Source organism: Molossus molossus, unplaced genomic scaffold, assembly GCF_014108415.1.
Source record: "Molossus molossus isolate mMolMol1 unplaced genomic scaffold, mMolMol1.p scaffold_m16_p_7, whole genome shotgun sequence".
Lineage (NCBI taxonomy): Eukaryota > Metazoa > Chordata > Mammalia > Chiroptera > Molossidae > Molossus > Molossus molossus.
The window spans coordinates 58,072,755-58,097,816 of NW_023425401.1; the positions used below are offsets into that span (position 1 = coordinate 58,072,755).

The 25,062-nt window shown below is 42.7% G+C and overlaps 2 protein-coding genes across 4 annotated transcripts in view; both read right to left on the reverse strand.

The window, feature by feature from the left end:
- Positions 1–25,062, reverse strand: part of ATXN7L1 (ataxin 7 like 1) — a 253,531-nt gene that overhangs the window by 11,061 nt on the left and 217,408 nt on the right. For all 3 annotated transcript variants that reach the window (XM_036246188.1, XM_036246189.1, XM_036246187.1), the window contains 4 exons: positions 23,930–24,012; positions 22,828–23,084; positions 4,759–4,951; positions 569–690 (listed from right to left, as the gene is read on the reverse strand). In XM_036246188.1, coding sequence (XP_036102081.1) covers positions 569–690; positions 4,759–4,951; positions 22,828–23,084; positions 23,930–24,012 — 655 coding nt within the window. The remainder of the gene's footprint in view (positions 1–568; positions 691–4,758; positions 4,952–22,827; positions 23,085–23,929; positions 24,013–25,062) is intronic.
- Positions 9,708–11,054, reverse strand: CRNDE (colorectal neoplasia differentially expressed). The gene is given in 4 exon segments (XM_036247382.1): positions 9,708–9,772; positions 9,775–9,804; positions 9,807–9,962; positions 11,000–11,054. Coding segments are annotated over 4 exon segments (306 nt in total).

Consider the following 25,062-nt stretch of genomic DNA (forward strand, 5'->3'; position numbering starts at 1 on the left):
GGAACATATGCTGGGTTTAGGTGAGAGAGAAGTGTGAGCAGAGGTGAGGAGGGTGTTCCGGGGAGGGGGAGGGGCCAGAGACGAGCTTAACCAACTTCACGACATCTCTCAGGATCTGCCCTGTTGGCCGATGTATATATTTTTTTCATAGGACATTAAGCAATTAGAAATTGGTCCATAACCATTATGAAATTTTTAGTATTGACATTAGAGCCTTAACATTACAAACAGAAACATATTCTTAATATCCTTAGATGTTCTTACAGCAAAAAGTCCCTTTATCACTGTTAAATAAATAAGATCTTATCAAATACCTTTTTCATTTAGAAGATTACCAACACAAAAATGGTCTCCAAAGAAGGCAAAGCATAACACACACCATATATATGTCTCTGAAAAACTGTAGGCAAGACATTAAGAGCTGACATTTAAGACTTTATCATGAATCCTGACTTCAGAATCATTTTGTTCTATGAAAAGCCAACAACTGATAATCATTTAGAAAGTTGGGGTTAAGATGGTTGCAGGGCAGTTCTGATCTCATAATGCACAAAAACTGCTCACTTACTTCCACATCTGTGAATTCAAGTGTTTTTCTACCATGGAGTTTAGTGCGAATCGAAAACGATCCCATCTTCTATCAAACACATAGTACCCTCGTCCCATGAGGCGACTCCCAAAAGAGCAAAACTGTGAAGAGAAAAAAATTTTTATTTTGATTACAGGTTACTAAGCTAATATAAACCATACAGAGAAAAATAACATTTGCATAAAAACACACAGGGGCACAATTTTACTCAAAATAAGGAAGCAAATAGCACTAAAACCAAAAATATTTCTGTGGTGCCTTAGTTTGAGCTCTAGATTTTCTGCAGAACATCACATTATGACTCAACAATAGTAACATTTAATTTTCTGTGGCACAGAGGGCTACCTTCTCTACATCTAGGATTGAGCCAACATTTTAGGTTGAAGAAACCCAAACCAACAACAACCAGCAGCCAGGATGATTTTTCAGAGCCACCTGTTATGGAATCATCAATCTGTTTTTAAAAGATTTTTTATCAATTTTTAGAGAGAGGATGGGAGAGAGAAACATCGATGTGGGAGAGAAACATAGGTCGGCTGTCTCCTGTATGCCCCCCATCGGGAATTATACCAGCAACCTTTCCATGCACAGACAATGCCCAACCAGCTGAGCCACACTGGCCAGGACTCCTCCATCTTCTTAAGGAATTTGGTGGTTCTTTGCACCTTATCACAGTAACGCAAAAACCTCATTCTGATGTTCTTCTGCCAACCGATCATAACTTTCTTATCTGTTGTCAACAAGACACCTCACTTTTAACCAGGCTACACTCCTCCTTTCCAGGCCTGACCTCCTCTCCTCTCCTGTCAGCGTGTGTGGGCTGCCCAGGGACACATCACCGCCTTGAAGCTTCTACTCATGTTGTTTGTGTGACTGTCTTCTTCCCTCTTTTCTGTCAGTCCCAAGTCTCCCCTCCTTCAGTGGCCTGATCAAGGCTTGTTTCCAATGCCCTTTATCTGAGTAACCTTGCCACTATGAACTGTCAAGGCACATATATTGCCTATTATATTACAGTTCACCTTGGATTCACGGCACAGTTTTATGTTGTATGTAACACCTATGTGCCTGACTCGATTATAAATGTATAAAGGCCAGGGACCCCACTTTTTCTTTCTACATAGGAGGATAGTAGGAATTTGGGCTAAATGATGGATTGGAGAGATAAAGTCCCACAAAATGTTTAAATCAAACCACCACATTTAAGACATATGGCTGAAATATGGGCAGTTAGATGTTTAATAAACATTTTATTGTGATGTCAGGACAACCAGAAGTACAAGAAGTAGGCTCTGGGAAGGTGACGTTTGGCTGTCTAGAGCTGAAATGACTCTATAACTCGAATGCAGCTTCTCTCCTTTCCCCAGGCCTCCCGGCACTGCTGGCCTCCGTCCCAGGCCCTGTGCCGGGTCGGCTCTCATTCCACAGGCCCTTCCTGGAACTGCCTTTGGAACAGTTCTCAGGGGCAAATGCAAGCCCTTTCCTTTGTTTTGTTTCTACTTACGTTTTGGGGGTTTTGCATTAAAATACTGCCACCCATCAAATCTGGTACTTGTGATAAGAGACTCCTTTCTGCCCTTTCATATTAAGTGCTTATTAACCGAGCAAGAAAACATACAAAGGGAATTCCCCAGCATGGACGCCGGTCCCCAGCTTCATGTGGGAGCTGTTCCAGGTCTAGACATCTTTTATTCCTTCATCCCAGTTGCTAAAGACACACTGAATGAGTGTTCATTACGAAAATGATTTAATACAGCAACAGACCACGAGAGAAAGGACAAAGCAAAGAAACAAATCCACGGCCTTTCCATTTAAGTCAGCAAAATATTAAGGGCACAGATCCTCTGGGCCCATAGTTGAGTGGGTTCTCTGTAGCCTGGCAGCTTGTCATTTGGACATATTTTTTAAAAAAATAAATAACTGCTCTTTTTGGTGATTACCAGAGCTGTTAATTTTTTGTTGTTAAAGATTTTTTTTAATCCTCACCTGAGGACCTTTTTTGCATTTACCTTCAGATAGAGCGAGAGGGAGAGAAAGGGGAAGAGAGAGAGAGAAACATTGATGTGAGAGAGACACATCAACTGGTTGCCACCCACACAACCCCAACCTAGGCTGGGGACAAACTACAACCAAGGTACGTGCCCTTAGCGGGAACTGAACCGGGGACTCTCTGGTCTGCAGGCTGCCACTCTAACCGCTGAGCCAAACCAGCCAGGGCAAGGTTTTTAAATTGATTTTCAGAAAGAGAGAAAGGGAGAGGGAGAGAGAGAAAAACATTGACGAGAGAGCACAATATTGATTGGCTGCCTCCTGCATACCCCCTGCAGGAGATGGAGCTCACAACCTGGGCATGTGCCTTGACCAGGAATCAAACTGGTGACCTTTTAGTGCACAGGATGACACCCAAGCAACTGAACCACCCAGCCACGCCAGGCTGGATAGAGATCTTGATGTGCTCCGGACTCTGGCCTTCTGGTAGAGCCCGACCTCTGTTTCCAACTTGGAAGCTGGAGGCACCTTGCTGTCTTTACTGCCTATGTCTCTAATTCCATACAGATGCAAGGCCAGGGGCCCCGAGAGGCTCTTGTTTCTGGTCGCATATTGGCAGAGCTGCAGATCCTCGCTGCACTGGCCACTGTGGCAGACACCACAGGTTGCCAATCTCGTCAGCTGCCACCCCACTCCCACCTCTCCCTGCCTCTTCCTTGGTAACAGAACCATATGTTCTGATATGTGACATGGAGCAGTGAGCAGGGAAGGTGGGTCTCTTACCAGACCCTTGGGATGAATCATGGCTGGCTTCATCCCCTGTCACTGCAATCCCATCCTTCTCTGCTGTCGAGTGGTATAGGGGTGGGCATGTGACCCACTTCTGGTAGATGTAAGGGGACATTTGCTGGGGGGTTCACAGGAAGGTTTTCTTCCCTACAAAATGTTATAAGATAGCATCTTAGGAGAAGACTCCCTTTCTGTTTCTCCCTTTCCACCCTGTGTAAAATGCTACTGGGTGAGGACTGGAGATGTGGCAGACATCCTGAGACCATGTGTGAAAGGTGAAGAGGGTTGCACAGAGTGTCCCTCAGCTTGGAACCACCTACCTCTAGACTCTTGTTATATGAAATAATTACATGATTGTAGTGCATGCACTGTATGAGTTGAATTTTCTGTTACTGGCAGTCAAAGGCATTCCTAATGATCTCTCATTATTTCTGAATTAGCTAAGAGGCAAAGTCTCAGGCTGTTAGTGAGCCACAGGTCACTGTCATTCCCATCACAGGAAGTGAATTTGACCTTCATTCATATCATAGACAGAAGGGAGGAGGGAGTCACTCTATCTTGATGCAAGTAGATTTCAACTACATAGTCCATGAACTCTAGGAAGAGTCAAAACTATTCCTACAGAAATCAGAGGAAACCAGACATGGGCCCCATGTTGTAGGCCCCCAGCATTCAGCTCCCTGATGGTAGCGATGGTAGCACCAGGCATCTCATTCTCAAGTGCTCATATGGCAAACATAAACAAGCCTCCAGCTCCTGTGTCCTTGTGTTTCCCACCTCGATGTCAATGATCTGAATTGTTGAAGTGGATTCTTTCAAGGATTGGGAAGACATTGACCTTTCTGTTCATTAGCAACTATGCTGACATGAAATGCCTCCTCTTTTCTTAACACACACTCACACACTCACACACACACACACACACACACACAATACCAGTGCCATATGGTCACACTTACTAATAACAATAAAACTCAGAACCAACAGGGGAGAAAACCAGTAGTGTGGCACTTGTCACACTGCTAAGACAGACGGTTCCTAATGCAGGTGAGCTAGACTAACTCTCGAAATCAGAGGCTGTGTTTTGAAAATGGGCAGAGCGGGAAGGTCAGTTCCCCAGTGCACTTACATAAACACCATTTCTCAAGCATCAGTGCTTCAAGGTGGGCCACAAATACTTAGGTGTTTAAAAGATTATAATGAACCAGGAACCCTTTACTTTCTTTCTGTGATTTTCAAGGGTATTTCTAAGGCAATCATTCAGCCTTAGGGTAAGCCTTCCCATAAAACATTGTCCTGACGACCTCTCTTTAGGATTGTGCCCTCTAACACAATCATCTGAACACCCTCAAAGCACAGGGGGAAAACGCATGGAGGAAAATCAGGTGGCCTACCGCAAGAGGTCTAGGGTGATGGGTGGAGAATTGATAGTCTAACTTCTCGGATTCGTCAGCTCCGTCCATCTCCCCTTCATCACTTGACAGTCGGCTGGCGAGGTCACCTCCAGCTGGGGGCAGAGGGGGTTCCAGAGGGCAGCCACTGTGATTTGAAGATGTGGTGCTGCTTATGCTATTGGCAGATGATGGTCTGAGGGCAAGAGAGAACAAACAGAATAAACCTGTCTGAGGTAGCAAGACTCGAACAGATCAACAGAGCTCAGAAGGCAGCCCAATTAGCCTTTCCAGGTCAGGGGCAAACTTGCACAAGGGAAACGTTCAGTCTGAGATGGTTAGCAGTGACCAGCTCGCTACAGATCTGGTGGAGCACAGGCTCTGCCCTGCTTGAATCCGGGCAACAGTGAAGGCAGAATGTAAACTACAGTAACATGACAGAGTCTTCTGTGAGTTCCATTGTAACTGTTCAACCACTTGCATGTAAGTGACCTGTACTTGCCATGGAGTTGCTTCTCTTTGAAGGTGGAACTTGACAGGAAGATCAACCAGGTAAACATGTTCAAACCAAAGGACAAAATACCAATAATGATGAAAGATAGCCCTGCAAACACTTTTTTGCTACTAAACTATGGCTTTATGAGATTGTTACACTGGCATGAAAAAAAGTTTTGTCCCAATGATGGGGCCACAAGTTCTTTACCCCACAGCCAGGCCAGCTTCTTAATATCAAGCCACATGTAGTTTAATTGTATCTTCTGAGGATGAATGTTTAATTACAGCCGGCCCTCATTTATCGCGGTTAATCAGTTCCAGACTCTACTGGATAAATGAATTTCTGGAAGTAGGAATCTTTATTTATATACAGTCGTCCTCCCCACTTCGAGCTTCGACTTTCCTGGCTTCACTCTATCGTGGTATTTAGTGAAGCCAAGAAAGTCGAAGCACGAAGTGATGAGGGACGACTGTAAATAATTAAGAAAAATATAAGTTTTATTGATTCATAGAGAGGAAGGGAGAAGGAGAGAGAGATAACAACATTGATGACAAGGGAAACATCGATTAGCCGCCTCCTGCAGCCCTCCCACTGGGGATTAAGCCCGAAACCCAGGCATGTACCCTGACCAGGAATCCAACCGAGAACCTCCTGGTGCATAGGTTGATGCTCAACCCTTGAGCCACACCAGCTAGGCTGAATGTTTAATTTTTGACAAGGCATTAGACCCTCCTGCTGGCACAGTTGGCTCAGAGTAGGTTTTGAAGAATATGTCTGTCAGTAAATAAATAAATAAATTAATTCCATGTGTATAAATAATCCAATAGATCTCATCTAAATTATGCTAAACTTACAGAAAAGCAATGTCACAGTAAGAGGTAGACTATATGCTTCCTAAGCAGTAAAAACCAAAATAAGGCAAAACCAAAACCAAAACAAACATATCCACATCAGCAGAAGAATTAGAAGAGAAATAGTCAGTTAGTTATCAATTGTTTTTACTGCTTCTCTACTTTCATTAGGTGATTGACCAGGGAGAAAGATAGAGAGAAAAACAAGATTTGGAGAAAAAAAATCAAGATCCTTAAAAAAAAATTGGTTTTCTGCATTCTTTTTTTTTTTAATGTATCATGTTTGTTTGTTTGTTTATTTATTTGTTTATTTATTTATTTATTTATTTATTTATTTATTTTTAAAAGACATTTTATTCTCTCTCTCTTTTTTTGGTACATGCCCCCAGTGGGAACCGAATCCAGGACTCTCTGGTCCGCAGGCCGATGCTCCAACCACTGAGCCAAACTGGCCAGGGCCTATTTATTTATTTATTTTCTTTATTGATTTAGAGAGAGAAGAAGGGAAAAGGAGAGAAAGATAGAAATATCGATGAGAGAGAACATTGATTGGCTGCCTCCTGCATGCCTACCCCCCCACTGGGGATTTGACCCACAACCTGGCTATGTGCCTGACCGGAAACTGAACCGGTGACCTCTTGGTGCATGAGTCGATGCTCAACCACTGAGCCACACAGGCCAGGTAGGTTTTCTGCATTCTTATTTAAAGTTGTCCCTTCAAGACACACTAGGCAGCACTGCTGACTTGTCTCCCTCTCCTTCATTCTCACTCTGGATTCTCTGTTGCCATGAAATCTTTCTAGGTGTGAAGGGCCTGAGTTCAAACCAGATCTCAAAAGCACAGTCATTTAAAAACAAAACTACAAAGGTGGAAACAACCCAAATGGCCACCAATAGACAAATGGATAAACAAAATATGGTATATCTATACAAAATATTAGTTAAGTCTTAAAAACAATGAAATTCTGATACATGCTATAATATGGATGAACCATGAAGACATATGTTAAGGGAAAGAAGCCAGACACAAAGGACAAATATATGATTCCACGCATATGAGGTACCTAGAATAGTCAAATCCATAGAGACAGAAAGTAGAACAGTGGTTACCAGGCACTGGGGGAAGGGGAATGGGAAGAGAGTTTGTGTTTATGTATTTATTTTTGTAAGTATGTTTTTATTGATTTTAGAGAGAGAGGAAGGGAGAGGGAGGAAGGGAAAAAGAGAGAGAGAGAAACATTAATTGGAGAAAGAAACATCGATTGGCTGCCTCCTGCATGTCCTCTACTGAGGGTTAAGCTGGCAACCTGGGCACGTGCCCTGACTGGGAATTGAACTAGTGACCTCTTGGCACATGGGACAACGCTCAATCCACTGAACCACACCAGCTCGGCTAGACATGTTTTCTTTTGTTTATGTTTTTAAAACCTAGTGATATTGTAGAAATCTTTCCATGTATAGAACTATATAATCTTTTTAAATATTCCCAAGTATTCCATAGTATGGATATATCTCAATTTACTCAACTAGTCTATTAGTCTATTGATGGACATTTGTTTCCAAACTTTGAAGTAGGCTCTTTTTGAAGCCTTCCCAAACATGATAAAACCTTCCTGCCCTGAGGCGATAAAAGTGAGCTGGATTTTGTTTCGTGTGATAATAGAGTCATTACATAAAAAATTATCTTGGTATCCAAATTGAAAAGGAGAAAGTAAAACTGTCATTATTTGCAGATGGCATGATACTGTACATAGAAAAACCCTAAAGACTCAACCAAAACACTGCTAGATTTAATAAATAAATTTGGCACAGTAACAGGATACAAATAATACCCGGAAATCAATGGTATTTTTATACAACAATAATGAAACTTCAGAAAGAGAAACTAAGAAAACGATACCACTGCAACAAAAAAAATAAGAAACCTAGGAATAAACTAACCAATGAAGTAAAAGACCTGTACTTAGAAAACTATAGGACATTAAAAAAGGAAATACAGGAAGACACAAAAAAGTGGAAGCATACACTGTGTTTATGGATTAGAAAAATTAACATAATTAAAATGTCCACAATACCCAGGGCAATCTACAGATTCAACATAATCCGTATTAAAATACCAATGGCATATTTCACAGAGCTAGAACAAATTTTCCAAAAATATATATGGAATCAGAAAAGACCCTGAATAGCCACAGCAATCTTAAGAGGAACAAAGTTGGAGGGATTATAATAGCAGATATCAAACTATACTATAAAGCCATTGTAATCAAAACAGCCGTACTGGCACAAGAACAGGCATATAGACCAATGGAACAGAAGAGAGACCCCAGAAATTGATCCACACTAATATAGCCAATTAATATTTGACAAAGGAATCAAGAACATACAATGGAGTAAAGAGAGTCTGTTCAATACATGGTGTTGGGAAAAGTGGACAGGTATATATGAAAAAATAAAACTAGACCACCAACTTACACCACACACAAGAATAAACTCAAAATGGATAAAATACTTAAATGTAACTCACAAAAACATAAAAATCCTAGAAGAAAATGCAGACAATAAAATCTCAGACATCTCAAGTGGCAGTAGTTTCACTGATACTAAGGCAAGGGAAACAAAAGGAAAAATGAACAAATGGGACTACATCAAACTAAAAAGGTTCTGCACTGCAAAAGAAACCATCAACAAAATAAAAAGGGAACCCACTGTATGGGAAAATATATTTGCCAATGATACATCTGATAAGGATTTAATTTCTAACATATATAAAGAACTCATACGCCTCAACACCAGGAAGACAATTCAATTAAAAAACGGGCAAAGGGACTAGCCAGTGTGGCTCAGTGGCTGAGTGTCAACCCATGCACTAAGAGGTTGCTGGTTCAATTCCTGGTCAGGGCACATGCCCAGGTTGTGGGCTTGATTTCCAGTGAGGGGCATGCATGAGGTGGCCAATCGATGTTCTCTCTCACCGATGTTTCTACATCTCTCTTACTCTCCCTTCCTCTCTCTCTAAAATCAATAAAGAAGGAAAAAAAAAAAAGGCCAAGGACCCGAATAGACACTTCTCCAAAGAGGACATACAAATGGTCAAGAGACACATGACAAAATGCTCATTGTCACTAACCATCAGAGAAATGCAAATTAAAACTACAATGAGGTATTACCTCACACCTGTCAGAATGGCTGCCATCAATAAATCAACAAACACAAGTGCTGGCGAGGGCGTGGAGAAAAGGGAACCCTAGTACACTGCTGGTGGGAATGCAGATTGGTGCAGCCTCTGTAGAAAACAGTAATGGAGTTTCCTCAAAAAATTAAACATGGAACTGCCATTTGACCCAGTGATCCCACTTCTGGGATTATATGTTAAGAATCCAAAACACCAATCAGAAAGAAAATATGCACCCCTATGTTCATAGCAGCATTATTTACAAAAGCCAAGCAATGGAAGCAAGCTATGAATGACAACTGAGAATTTTATTGATTGATTTAATTTTCAACCCTCACCCGAGGATATTTTTCTATTTATCTTCAGATAGAGTGAGAGGGAGAGAGGAGAGAAAGGGAGAGAGAGGAGAGAAAGGGGACAACTGAGAATTTTAATTGAAAAAATACTGTAGTCTATAAATAGGAACATCCAAAACATCTTTAAACCACTTGAGCACTTGATTCTTCCATGTCATTTCCATCTAGACTGAACAGCCCACAGGAAATTTCAGACCAATGTTGAATCTCCCTATTTTCAGAATCTCTTTCTTCCAATAGTCAGTACAGTAGCTCCCTTATGAACTGTAGATTTTGCAGATGAGCCCGGGGACGTGCAAGGACAAAGTTCAGCCAACATTTGGAGGAACCTCATAGTTCAGCATCAACTTAGCTGAAAATATCCAAATATATTAGGGAAGGATCACACACTTACCACACACCTTACACACTAATGACACACCTTACACACTAATGGACAGTAAGCTTTCTTTTATTATTTATTTATTTTATTTTTTATCCTCACCAGAGGACATTTTTCCATTTTTTGTTCAGATAGAGTAGGAGGGAGAGACAGGAAGAGAGAGAGAGAGAAACATCGATGTGAAAGAGACACATCGAGTGGCTGCCACCCGCATGACCCATCCAGAGCTGGGGACAAACTGCAACCGAGGTATGCGCCCTTAGCGGGAACCGAACCCGGGTCTCTCTGCACCGCAGGCCAATGTTTTAACTGCTGAGCCAAACTGGCCAGGGCTGGACAGCAAGCTTTCAATAGATGAATAGATGAAAAAGTTGTGGTACATATATACAAAATATTATTCAGCCATAAAAAAGAATAAAACTTTACTGTTTGTGAAAGCATAGATGGACCTAGAGGGCATTATGCTAAGTGAAATAAGTCAGACAGAGAAAGAAAAATACTGTATGATTTCACGTATACATGGAATCTAAAGAGCAAAATAAATGAACAAACAAAACAGAAACAGACTTTTAGATACAGAGACCAGACTGAAAGTTGTCAGGGGAGAAGGGTTAGGGGGCTGAGTGAAAAAATTAAATAGTACAAATTGGAAGTCACAAAATAGTCACAGGGATGTAAAGTACAGCATAGAGAATATAGTCAATAATATTGTAGTAACTATGTACGGTGCCAGGTGGGTACTTGAAATATTGGGAGGACCACTTTGTAAAGTATTTGATTGCATAACCACTATGCTATACAACTGAAACTAATACAAAATAATATTGAATGTAAACTATAATTGAAAAAAAGGAGACTAGGTTTTCTGCTCCTTGCACCTGAAGAATCCCAACTAATGTAATTGCAAAGGAGAAATTTAAACATATTTTTAGATGACAGAATGTGGCTGGAGAGTGTTAACTGATGGGAAAGGAACTGACTTACCACAGAACCTCTGCGAAGGAGGGCACCTGGAGCTGCCTAGAGTGGCAAAAGTCATGGGCGATGTGAGAACTAAACTCAGTGGGAGAGCTGAAAGTCTTAATGTGTGGTAGTTGGACCTACAAGTCATCACTACTATATCAGACTGCCAGGTGACTCCACTATCTGCCAGGACCTTCCTCCCTCTCCGATCAGCTCTCCAACAAGAGAACAAAGCCTTAATATCTAGAGAAATTGAACTGGAGAGACTGGAGACCAGGCTCAGCAGAGATCAGAAGTGAGGCACAGGGCGGAAACAGGGCAAATGGCTATCCAGTCAGATGCTTAGCCTGTGCTCCCAGAATGCCAATTGCTAGGCATGTCACCGGGCAGGATCCTTCCCTTGAGAAAGTTCCCTTGAGAAGCTGAGTGACCCCAGAGAAAGGGCTTCTAGATCTTGCCTTTGGGAATCCTCCAACACAAGGCTGACTGGTGATGTGATGACTTTTTGGTTGATAGTCTGACACACTGACTACCAATCAGCATGTTAGAGCCTCTCTAATACATATGAATGGTTAGGCCCTGGCCAGTTTCGCTTAGCCATTAGAGTGTTGGCCCATGGACCAAAGAGTCTCAGGTTTTATTCTGGTCAAGGGAAGGTACTTGGGTTGCAGTTTGGTCCCTGGCCCTGCATGCGGGAGGCAACTAATTGATGTGTCTCTCACATTGATGTTTCTCTCTAACTCTCTCTCTCTCTGTCTCTCTCAATCTCTCCCTCCCTCCCTCTCTCCCTCCCTCCCTCCCTCCCTCCCTCCCTCCCTCCCTCCCTCTCTCCCACTCTATCTGAATATAAATGAAAAAATATCCTCAGGTGAGGATTGAAAAAAAAAACAATGGTTAAGGATCACCAAACATTCTTGGAACATTTCCATCATGAGACTGTTCAACCAAACATGAAACACATACATGAAACAGATCTGGAGGAAATGAAGATAATGAAGGAAAGAGAAAAAACTAAAAAAAAACAAAACCTATATTCAAAGAGCTCTGGCTGGTGAGGCTCAGTTTGTAGGGCATCATACTATGCACCAAAGGTAGTCAGTTCAATTACCAGGAAGGGTACATGTCTGGGTCTGGATCAATTCCTGGTCAGGGGTGTGCAGAAGGCAGCCAATTGATGTTCCGTTCTCACATTGATGTTTCTCTCTCTCTCTCCTTCTCCCTTCTTCTCTCTCTAAAAAAATCAATTAAAAAATCTAAAAAAAAAATATTAGAAGTGTATTACTTCTGTTTTTTAAAATTAGTTTTCTCGAGGACATTCTTCCATTTTTGTTCAGATAGAGTGGGAGAGAAAGAGAGAGAGAGAGAGAAACATCAACGTGAAAGGGACACATCGAGTGGTTGCCACCCACATAACCCAACCAGGGCTGGGGACAACTGCAACTGAGGTATGTGCCCTTAGTGGGAACCGAACCCGGGTCTCTCTGGACCGTAGGCCGACGCTCTAACCGCTGAGTCAAACCGGCCAGAGCGTGTATTACTTCTGTAAAATGATTGCATTTCATAAGATATTATAAGAAGCATTAAAATAAAAATCAGATCTTAAAAATGTGAATCACAATTGATTATTTAATATACAGTTTTGAAGGTAAAGAATAATATTTTAGAAAATAAAATCTTATAGGAAGTGGAATAAAAGATTAAGAGAGACAACAGGAGAAAAGACATTGAGAATGAAAAGATCAGAGCAAAAGGTCCAACATCCAACTAATAGGAGATCAAGAAAGCGAATAAAGACAATAGGGAAGAGAAAATTATTCAGGATGTAACATAGAAAAATGTCCCAGAAACAAGTGTTTCCAGATGGAAAGGATCTACTGAGTATGCAGTACAATAAATGAAGAGACCTAAATCAACAATAATCCCTTTGATGTTTCAGAGCCCCAGTCTTCAGGGAGAAAAACTGGTCATTGCAAAGAAATTGGAATCAGAATGATATTAAACTTCTCAATAAAAATCTTTGATACTAAAAGCCAATAAAAAAAAGTTCTCCAAACTTGTAGGAAAACTATTTCAATCCAGTTATTTACTCAGAGAGATTATCAATTAAGAGTGAAAGTAGAAGAAAAACATTTTCGAGTATGTAAGGATTCTAAAAATTCACCTCCCATGCACCTTTCCCTTAGAAGCTAGTGGAGGAGATATTCCATCAAAACAAAGAAGCAAACCAAGAGAGGAAGGCAACGGGATCCAGGAAACAGGTGCTCTGAAGAGAGAGGGTAAAGAGTTCCAGGATAGCAGGAACCACTGTTTTTCATCGTACATCTATGGGACTATTTGATTTTTGAACTATTTGCCTATATTACTTTGGTTAGAAGAGATAAAGAAATAATTTAAATATCAAAAGTAAGCTGTTGCAAAATTAGAGCTTGGTATTCTCTTTCTGTTCAAGAGGACAAAGCTTCTTGGACTGTTGGTCTGCTACAGATATTGTGAAAATGTTTTCTGCCTTGAAAGCAAAGATTCTGTGTTTTATCAAAATAATTTTGTTTTTTATGTTGCCTTAACCAGGTCCTTGGTTACTTAAGAAACTGAATCTCCTTAATAATAAGAACAGTTTTGCTAACAATTACATAAACTTCTATTTTTTTTTTTTTGTCCTCACCCGAGGATATTTTTCCATTTTTTGTACAGATAGAGTGGGAGGGAGAGAGAGGAAGGGAGAGAGAGAGAGAAACATCGACGTGAAGGGACACATCGAGTGGCTGCCACCCGCACGACCAACCAGGGCCGGGGACAAACTGCAACCGAGGTACATGCCCTTAGCGGGAACCGAACCCGGGTCTCTCCGGACCGCAGGCCGACGATCTAACCGCTGAGCCAAACTGGCCAGGGCATAAACTTCTATATTTGTGTTTTAATTTTTCTATTGCCATTTTGGTTAAGTGGATAATTGCTTCAAAATGACATGATCCTATTTAGTCAAATGTCTAAACCTCTTGATATATATATATATTTAAAATTTGTATTTCTTTATTAATTTTTAGAGAGAGGAAGGGAGAGGGGAAGAGAGAGAAACATGGATGAGAGAGAACATCGATTGGCTGCCTCCTGCATGCCCCCAATGGGGATTGGGCCCACACCTGGGCATGTGTCCTGACTGGGAATCAAACTGGCGATCTCTTGGTGCATGGGTTGACATTCAACCACTGAGCCACACTGGCTGGGCAACTCTTGATATATTTTGAGAAACTTCCAGATATTTAAATTATAAATAGTCTTGACCTGGGAATAACTGAGGTATCCCAGAGGGCCTCTGCAACACCTTTAAAGGTTTGTTTTCTCTACTTACCAGAAAAATGTTAAACTAATTAGGCTTATTTTAGTGTATTGAAGTGATATGGGAAGCACTATCAAATAAAAAATAACAGTGAGCCTTCTTTATGTTGTATTTGTGTCTTTCTTTTCCCTTTATTGATTTTAGAGAGAGAGGAAGTGAGAGGGAGCGAGATAGAAACATCAATGAGAGAGAACATCGATTGGCTGCCTCCTGCATGCCCCCACTGGGGATCAGGCCCACAACCTGGGCATGTGTCCTGACCGGGAATTGAACCAGTGACCTCTTGGTGCATGGGTCGACCACTTGACCACTGGGCCACACCAGCTGGACTGTATTTCTTTAAGTACGTATTATAAATATTCCAAAAATATAATGCTATATATCCTGACATAAGATGTCTGTCATCAAAACTGAGTGACACACTGAAATAATTGAACCTGAATATCAGCTTGTGGGACATGTGGATAAAGTCCATTCTGTTTCTGCAAAAAAATGACCCATTGACAGACTTTTGCCATCCGGATGTTCTTTTAACATGGCAACGGTTTGTCCCTGAATCAGAGAAATTAAGATAGGCAAACAATGGCTGTAAGTAAATGACTAGTCGGGGCTATGGGAAACCAAGATGGCCACCTGGTTAACCTGGCTCCTTGGCATTTTGTGGGTTTTTGCATTCCTAATTCACCACGGTACATTTAAGCTGGACTTCATTCAACCGCCACTTAGTTTGGGTTATTGATATGTTCTTGTTTTTGTGTGTATATTTTCTGGATAAGTTGAAGCTTTCCCCTGCCACAGACTGATACCCTCACAATGGTAAACTGTCAGAAAATGTTTCCCACTTGGTTATGCCTTCCACAATCTCTAGTGATTTGGTACCCACTTCACTGAGCAAATCATATGAGACTTGATGGACAGCCCTGCAAACTTCTTGGGATTATCAGGTAAAGTCTAGAGAACTAATGGAAAAACTGGATTCAAGCAGAGCAAGGTTAATTACATAGGATAAAATGCATTGATGACAATGGTTATAATTTTTATGACTTTTTTTTTTTTTGACACTGCTGATTTTTTTAATCCTTTTGTTTTCCAGATAAAAGGAAACTTGTTTACCTATGACTTAGCAATTTGGTAAATTATACCTCTGTAAGCAGAATTAAAGCATTTTTTTTCCCTCACTAGATCCCTCCAGAATCCAGTAATGAGTATTTTTATTTTCATGGCATTGAGATTATTTGCATAAGTTCAATAAGAATCTATTAGACTGTTTTTTGTTTTTTTTTTAAAACAAGGCTTTGACTGGAATGTCACTTTTGAGAGAGGCATGGATAGATTTGGACCAGAAAATTTTGAGGAGTTAAGATTGACTTTGGAAGCCGATAAAAACCCTTTTAGGAAAACAGCCTGGAACCTAGTTTGCATGGTTTACAGCAGACTTTCCAGGTGAGGAACAAAGGTTGTTTCCTGGGAGATGCAAGGAAAGAACCCCAGGGACCTTGAGAAGAGAGAATTCACCCAAATCTGTAGCTATTGTGGGTGAAATCTGATGGCAAGTATGCAACTTGACTTCTTAGCTTTGAGAGGCTAATTAAAGTTCAATTTGAAGATTCCTCAGGAAAATTCCAGTAAAGCAGATTTAAAGGGGTCTATATGATTAATTACTATTTTTGCTGAACTTCATATACAAATAATCAGGCCAAGTTTATTGAAACTAGACTTATTTTGCAGATAAATTAGTTTCAATTTTGCTATCTTTGGTTAAAATGGGAAGAAGATTATATTTCAATAGGAACTATAATATACCTTTGTGGATATTAGATTCTAATGTTGTCCATTGTCCTTTGAGTTTTATTTTACATAGTATAAATTTCAGAGAAATTGCCACAACAGCTCAAGCTTGAACAATCTCAGTAACTGATGTGGTGTAAGCCACACAGACCATTTACCTGAGCACCAACTGCAAACTAAATCTTAGGGAATTTAACCTGTACAGTCAGCTGTTTGGCCTGTTCTACTGCCCAAGGTCTACGACTCGAACAGACCACTGTAGAATCCTTGGCACGCGGGTCCTTAAACAATAGGATTGCTTTAGATTACTTGTCAGCTGAACAGTGAAGTGTTTGTGCAGTGGCCAACTCATCATGGTTTGGATACTGGGGGATATAATAAAAGTAAATCCTTGTTCCTTGTCTGAACTGAACACTCAGAATGCCCCTTCTAAGGCTTAGGGACCATCACGGAGGAGGTGAGCCTGCGAGATTGTAAGAGCTGGATAAATAGGGCACCATGGCAAACAGATCTGACTTCATCTTAAACAGAAAATCTTCCCTCTGAACTGAACCTGGATTTGGTTGCCCTCTTTCCCTCAATACTGATGAATAAGCCACACACAGGGGGGTGACTGTAGCAGAGGGAAATGCTCGGCCTCTCTGACTCCATCTTGTTCAAGCCTGGGCCGTTCCCATGGCCTTCAGCCTAATAGCTTCTACTTAGTCTTGCATATAGACATGCTAATCGTTAAAGGAATTGTGCTTGTGGCTTGAGGAGATAAAGTAAGTGTCTATTGTTTATCAAAGATTCACAGGAACCTTGAGACCAAGACTGGACTCACAGCAACCAACCCACACAATCTTCCTCAGACCACTACTGGCAGTGCTCAGATGTCTGCAGTGGTCAGTCACCTCTTGCCACTCCCATTTCCCCTTCCCTTGACATAAAAAAAGACTGAACTTTGTGCTTTCTTCTTCTTTTTTTTTAATCCTCACCCAAGGATATTTTTCTCTTTATCTTCAGATAGAGTGGGAGGGAGAGAGAGGAAGAGGAAGGGAGAGAGAAACATGGACTGGTTGCCTCCCAAACGACCCCAACCAGGACCGGGGGCAAACCACAATCCAGGCACGTGCCCTTGGCCAGAATCAAACCCGCGACTCATTGGTCCGCGGGCCGATGCCCTACCGCTGAGCTAAACCGGCCAGGGCCTGTGCTTTCTTAAGATGATTTTTTTGTTTTGTTTTGTTAATCCTCATCTGATGATATTTTTCCATTGATTTTTTAGATAGAGTGGAAGGGAGGAACAGGGTAGAGAGAGATATAGAGAAACATCAAGTGAGAGACACATCAATGAGTGGCCTCCCACATGACCTCAACCAGGGCCAAGGATCAAACTTGCTACCCGGGTACATGCTCTTGACCAGGAATCAAACCAGAGACCCTTTGGTCCCAGGGCCAATGCTTTAACTGCTGAGCCAAGCTGGCCAGGGCTTAAGCTGAATTTGAGGTAGCCCTAGGGCTCCCATCTTCTTGGTTGGCACTTTCTTGATCAATAAACCTTTCCTCACTCCAAAGGATAAAAAGAAAGTTTGAAATACTCAATAGTAAATTCCAGTTGTTAGATAAAAGAAAGGAGATAAGGGGAGAATACTAGAGAATAAAGATGAGCATGGATGCCCTGGCCAGTTTGGCACAGCGGTTAGAGCGTCAGTCTGCGGTCCACAGAGACCCGGGTTCGGTTCCTGCTAAGGGCATATACCTTGGCTGCAGTTTGTCCCCGGCCCTGGTTGGGTTGTGTGGGTGGCGGCCACTCGATGTGTCCCTTTCACATCGATGTTTCTCTCTCTTCCTCTCTCTCCTTCCCGCTCTATCTGAGTAAAAAATGGAAAAATGTCCTCGGGTGAGGATAAAAAAAAAAAAAAAAAAAAAAGATGAGCATGGAGACTGTGTTCTAGAGCAAAATCAGCTTGGAAGGCCAAGACAGAAACCTGAACGAATACTGGCGTGCACTGGCGTGCACAGGCACACCAAGGAGGAGGACAGCAGAGCTGCATCTATTCCACTATAGGCCTGTTTCACGCAGGATGCATGCACCCTCCTGGTGCTGATGAAGTGGTCGATGCTTTTAGGCTCTTCCATCACTGATCGCTGCACTCACCCTAGGGTGGAACCTGGACGGGAGGAGTTCACCGGAACCAGCCTATGTCTCAGCAAAAAAACAAGGCTTGGTGAGAAGTGATGGGGAATGGTGCAACTAGTCAAGAGAAAGTGTTGAAAAAGTCACTCAAGTTTGTTAAGCTGCCATCCACCTTTTCTCCTTCGACACTACGTCATCCCACCCTTCTCCACTTACCATTCTAAAGGCAATGTATGTGATGATGGTCCCTGTTCAGGAAACTTAAAGAAAGCCTGTGCCCCACCACTTTAAGGAAGCATGGACATCTGTCCGTCTGAGTGCTTTGGGAAAGAAAGTGCAAGCAATTTACCTTAACTGAGTCCCTATTATGTGCCAGGCTTATCACATACATTTTCTCATCCAAGTTACCCACTGCCTTTGTGCATTTAACTATTACCTACATTTCTCAGATGAAGAAACTGCTTGCAAAGCTAATAAGAGGTAGAAATGAGACTTCAAAGTCTCCCCATATTGAGAAATGAATGTTGAAAAAGTGCAAAAACGAACATAAGTCAAGGAGAGAAATGGCTTACAATTTGGCGATAACACTATCCTAACTAGTCATAACTGAAGTTGCTTTCACTCCAGACTCATCTCTTTCCTTTCTTAGGTACCTAGGACCTTCTGCTTCTCTCCCTACTGCCCCTTGTCAGTCTAAAATTCAATATTTTGCCATTTTATACTTTAAGGTTAGATATGTGAGCATCCTGAAGACAGAGGGGAATGTGCCCACATTTTGTCAGCACCGGCTTCCATAGCTGACTTCCCACCTCCCTCCCAGGGGTCGGAGACTGGCTTGTGAGAGCCCAGCTTGACCCTCTACCCTCCTCCCCCTTTCCAGCAGAGTCCTGATGTAGGGCTGTGCTGGACATCCATAGCCCTCAGGCTCTTTGGGGGCAAGTAATGTGTTTCCTTAGAATCAGGAACAAAGAAACAGAGCATATGAGTATGCTACTTAAGGGTCTCCAGGTTGGGAGAGAAGGCAAGAGGTTGGGCAAATGGAAATCAGCTACCACCAAACACTGTGTTTACTTACACTATTTTCCCATTGATCACTACCACTTACTAACAGCTATTATTCGTTCAGTGCTTATTATGAGCTTGGTACTTTATTTCACTAAATTCTTCTTAGCTCCATTTTATAGATGAGCAAGTTGAGGCTAGAGAGACTAAGAAACATGACTACACTCATCTAGTTAGTAACAATGGAGTTGAGATATGCACTTCCAATCCTGTTGTAACATGTGTTCTCTAACTTTAACATTTCCAATTCTAGAACCAATTTCCTTTGTAGAAACCCCTGGCAATTCAAGAATACAAAAGTTGAAATATTTTCAAGGTTATCAAAATAAAATGTAAGAAATAAATTCACACATGTTAATATTTCCAACAAAAGGAATTTATGATTGGGAAGGGATTACGTTAATTCCATTTATGTGTGATAATATTTTTTTGCTAATTATACATAATTAGTATTATTGAAATAGCTATTATATATGTCATTAATAGGAGTAAAATAAATTTTAAGTTTTATTTGATTATAAAATTGAATTCTGATGATGCTTTTTTTTTTTTTATCCTCACCCGAGGATATTTTTCCATTTTTTGTTCAGGTAGAGTGGGAGGGAGAGAGAGGAACAGAGAGAGAGAGAGAAACATCAATGTGAAAGGAACACATCGAGTGGCTGCCACCCACACAACCGACCAGGGCTGGGGACAAACTGCAACCGAGATACGTGCCCTTAGCGGGAACCGAACCCGGGTCTCTCAGGACCGCAGGCCGACGCTCTAACCGCTGAGCCAAACCGGCCAGGGCTGATGATGCTTTTTAAATCTCTGATTGCGTTGTGGGGGTCTCATCTTAATCTAAAACAAGTGAAAGAGGATGTTATTCCCCACTCACATTGGACCAGAGTATACCCCTGAATTTTTGGTGCCTATATCAACTTCAAAAAGTGTCTTCAAAAATTATTGTGAGCGCCCTGGCCGGTTTGGCTCAGCGGTTAGAGCGTTGGCCTGCGGTCCGGAGAGACCCGGGTTCGGTTCCCGCTAAGGGCATGTACCTCGGTTGCAGTTTGTCCCCGGCCCTGGTTGGTCGTGCGGGTGGCAGCCACTCGATGTGTCCCTTTCGCATCGATGTTTCTCTCTCTCTCTCCCTCCTGCTCTATCTGAACAAAGAATGAAAAAGTGTCCTCAGGTGAGGATAAAAAAAAAAAACAAAAAAAAAAAAAAAAAAAAAAATTATTGTGAGCAACATTTGTGATGCCTTCCCCTTCCTTTCAGAGACAACCCGCTTGCTGATTAACCTCACTCTCTTTTTTCTGCTCTGTAAAAGAACACGTACACCTGGCATTTCTCTATCAACAAACATTTCTCTGAACATTAACCCAAAAGGAACAGGGAGAAGCTATCAAGGTTCCAATGCCTGTTTTTTTTATTTATTTTTAAATCCTCACCCGAGGACATTTTTGCATTTATCTTCAGATAGAGCGGGAGGGCGGGAGGGAGGAAGGGGGAGAGACGCAGCGATGTGAGAGACACATCTACTGACTGCCTCTCTCACTACCCCAACTGAACCACAACCGAGGTACATGCCCTTGACCGGAACTGAACTCGAGGCTCCTTGGTCCACGGCTCGATGCTCTAACTGCTGAGCCAAACTGGCCAGGGTGCCTGTTTTATTTTTTAATGGCTGTCCCCTGTCTTCTCTGTTAATCAGGTACCACCTGCTTGGGTGAGAAGTGCCTCCATCAGTCAAAATCTTATAATAATAAGGGTTTTCAAACTGGGTTCCCTGGAGTCCCTTTAGAGTACGAGGTGATTGCTCGGAAGGTAGGGAGACAGCAGGCTCTGGGTATTTGTGGATGAGAGCAGCACTGTCCTGGCTTCAGGTGGAGGCGGGTCTGCGTTTCTTTTGGGTACTAGGTAAGGTTTTGTAGAATAAAAAAGTTCTACAGCCCCAGAGAAGTTTGAAAGTCACTGTTTACGGAATTAAAGCCCTTCACAAACGTTTGGAACAGAACTGTCTCTTCAACTCTAAAGCAAGGGTAACATCCTTACCAACATCTGTCATTACAGTAGGAAGTAATTACAAAATAATCTTGCAAAATGCAGGAGGCAAGGAAAGTGGTATGTAAACAGATGACAACAACACAACAATGGTTGTGATGATGGAAATATGTGTGGGCTGGGATTCCACCCGACTCCTCCTCCTGAAGCAGAGGTCGGCCACTCCTACAGAGGGACTCTGTCAAACTGGGCCAGCTTGTCCCAAAGTGGAAGGCATGAGGGCGAGAACCTTAGGTAGATCAGGAACAACGGCCACCAAATAGCTGCAGTTGCTTTAAAAACCAATTCGTTCCCTTCTTTTATAACTACGTTCTCTTAAAGCCCTGATGACTGGACCTGTGAGATGCACACAATGTACACTAAAATTTATCAGGTAATGCCAGGACCTGTACTTCTCACATTGTAATAAATGTTTCCTTTTAATGATGTTATGAATATGAGTCTTATCTCATCTTCTAAACGAAATTCTTGAAAAACAGAACCTAGTTTCATTCATCTCTGTACCCTGCCAGAGGGCACCTAACACACTACCTTGCTTACAGAGCAAACACTTAAATATTTAAAAAAGAAAGTCTTTTTTTTAATCCTCACTCTAGGATATTTTTCCATTTTTGTTCAGATAGAGTGGGAGGGAGGGAGAGGAAGAGAAAGAGAGAGAAACATTGATGTGAGAGGGACACATTGAGTGGTTGCCTCCTGCACAACCACAATCACGGCCGGGGACAAATCACAACCGAGGTACGTGCCCTTAGTGGGAACCAAAACCAAGAGTCATTGGTCCACGGGCCAGTGCTCTAAAGGCTGAGCCAAACCAGCCAGGGCTTAAATACTTTTGAATGAAGAGTTTCCTGTCCTGTTACCTGGAGGTTGGTCTGCTGCTCAATGTGGCATTCCACTGCCCATCAGAACACGTATGGATTTTAAATCACTCTTAATCCAAATGGATTTTAATTCTCTTTTCTGTTCTTTCCTTTCTGTCCAGGACAACCAAATAAAACCACAGACAGGTGTCTCAGCTTTCTGGGTGTGCAGGGAAATATAAGAACAGAAAGCCTCTGTTATGTTCCTTTTCCCTTTACCTGGGTCATCAGAGGATTGTGGGAAAAATTCACAAAATATTGTGTCAAAGGGGCTCCTACATGTGCTGACTACCCACCCACCCAAGTTTTCTGCACTCTGCTCCAGGAATCTTTAACTAATCTAAAAAGCCAGGCAGCCAGGAAGTTGCCCGGTGGCTGGTGTGTCATCCAGGCATTTCTTCTCAGCTTACTCTTGTTCTGATAGAGATCTGCTATGTAGGGTGAGGATGATGATAGCAATAAAATCCACTGAACACTATGGCTGAGCCCTTATGCACATTACCTCATTTAAACTGCACAACCACCTTACAAGGCAGGGCTATTAGGACTTCCATTTAACACGTGATCGGACTGAAGAACCAGCGCGGCAGTCACCTGACCAAGAACTCTGGGCCTCTATCGCCATGGTGGGACTTACCTAGGCAGCACAGAGTTGGGTGGCCTGGATTTTGCAGGAGATGTGACTTTAGGTTCTGGCCCAGAGCTCCCTGAAGATCCTGGCAGAGGGTCCTGTGCCTGCCCGGTTTGGTTTGGAAGTACTTCCCTCGCTGAAGTCAGAAGATGCTCTTTATCTTTAACTTCTTTTTCCCGGGACTTGGCTTTGTGTTCCGCCAGAAGGAGGTCAAATTGCTTTTTCCGGCCCGGGACTGCCCTCCGATGGCTTAGTGAATGTGTCTAAGGAGAAGAGAGATGAAAAGCACAGCCTCTTTGATCAGCACATAAACCTTCTTCCCCGGGCCCTTCATTTCAGAAACAGCAATTCATGGGAATTTAGAGGTGCTTGAAAAGTCAACTTCAAGGCAACAGCTCCTGTTCTGTGGCTGGGAAGAGGCAGAGACCACACAAATGCAACCATGCCCTACTCTCCTGGCATTAAGAAGCCAAAGCTTCCTCCAAAAAATGGCACAAGATGACAGGCTTCAGTACAGAACCCAGGAAAACCTCTCTGATGAAGACCACCGTGAGAGAGTCTAGAGTTAATCCAAGTGCAGGTGGAGGTTCGCTTTGGCCCAGACACACAGAGCCACCAAGCAGAGAGGGCCACAGCCTCGATCCCAAGAAGCACTAGCAGTTCAGTATGAAATATGCGGCTGGGGGCTACCTAGTAGCAGCCGCCTTGGGCCAGCTGTCCCCCTGGCCACCCTGGTGTGGCCGGATTGGGATCGGGAGCACGGCAGGACTGTCTTTCAGGGCGCTGCCGCCGCCGCTGCCGCCGCTCCTGCATACATTAAAATGTAGCAGGGTTTAGAACCGCCTGTGAGTGCCTATAAATACAATTTACTGTCTGGCCTCACAAGTAACAGGGGAAGCCTTTTTTTTTTTTTTCCCTTCTTAAAAAGCCAGCCAGCTTGAGGCAGGCACTCTGCTACCATGGAAGAGAAGAAAGCATTTCCCTTACAAAGAACAGCTGGGGGTCATGTCTAGGTTCCACACCCTGCCGTGTGCAGAGAGTGGCATGCAAACATTTCGACAAAGGCCCCAGCGAGAGCAGGAAGTATTTTTTATGGAAAGAGAAATACCTTGCAGGTGAGGGATCTTGTGCAAGGTTTCTTTGTCTCGGGATCCAATACTCCACAGTGTTTATTTGGGTCAAATTCTCTCTCTGGTTTAAGAAACAAACAAAAAATATAAGAAAAAAGGAGACTAAATAGGACTTGGCATTAAGACTACATTTAAAAAAATGCACATTTGCACCAACAAGTGAGACATTGTCAGGCAATCTTTTTTTTTTTTCCTACCGACTGCTAAAATGCTTCAAGAACCGCTCAGGGGGAAATGGTGCACTCCTCTGAACCCAGAGTTCCCAAGTCCAGCTTCGGTAGGGATGCAGAATGCAGCACAAGGCACGGGGTAGGGTGGGGTGGGCACTGACAGGAAGGGCCACTTTTTCCTGGGTGGTTTCAAGAGTACATCATAACTCCCCACCCCAACCTGCCTTCCTGCCACTTTTAGCCATTTAAGTGGGAGACTATTCCTAGACATGTCAGTGCGACCCTGCCTCTCTCCTGCTTTGCAGAGTGCTCAGCACAAGGCTTTACAGACTGTTTTGTTGACCAGAACAACTGGTTACCTGATTCAGGAACATTTTGACAGTGTCACAGGCAGGGGCAGGGGAAAAGTCTGGGTATGTGCCTATGCAGAGCTAAACATGAAGGTGCACAGAAGGCAGAGCCTGCTAGTCTTACAGTGTCAGCTTGCTTTGCTCCCAGCACGGGCGGTGGCTGCAAAGGGGATTGAGAAGGGCAAGTCGTGCCCTTAGGGTGGCTGCAGGGAGGCCAGACTGATCCCATTGTCTGCCTTCCCACTACTGTTGGTAGGTCATGTTGAGTTTACTTCTAAGCAATTTTCTCTTTTTAGGCCCATTTTGGTTCCTTCATCCCCTCTAGATTACAAAAATGCTCTCCTCCCCAGGGAAATGAGGGGGCATGAGGGCAATCTCTTAAGGACCCTCCCTTTAGGCTTTAAAGTTCCACCCCTCAGGTGGCCTCCTGTTTCTGGGTGGCAACCAGCAAACACCCGCCTCCCGCAGAGCAAGAATGATACAGCTCTTCTGGGCGTTCAGGAGGAATGTTGGGGTGGGAGAGGGGCGTGTTTAAATTTGGTGGTGTCCTTAAGAGCCCTGAATAGCTGCAAACTAAAAAGAGGTTACCTA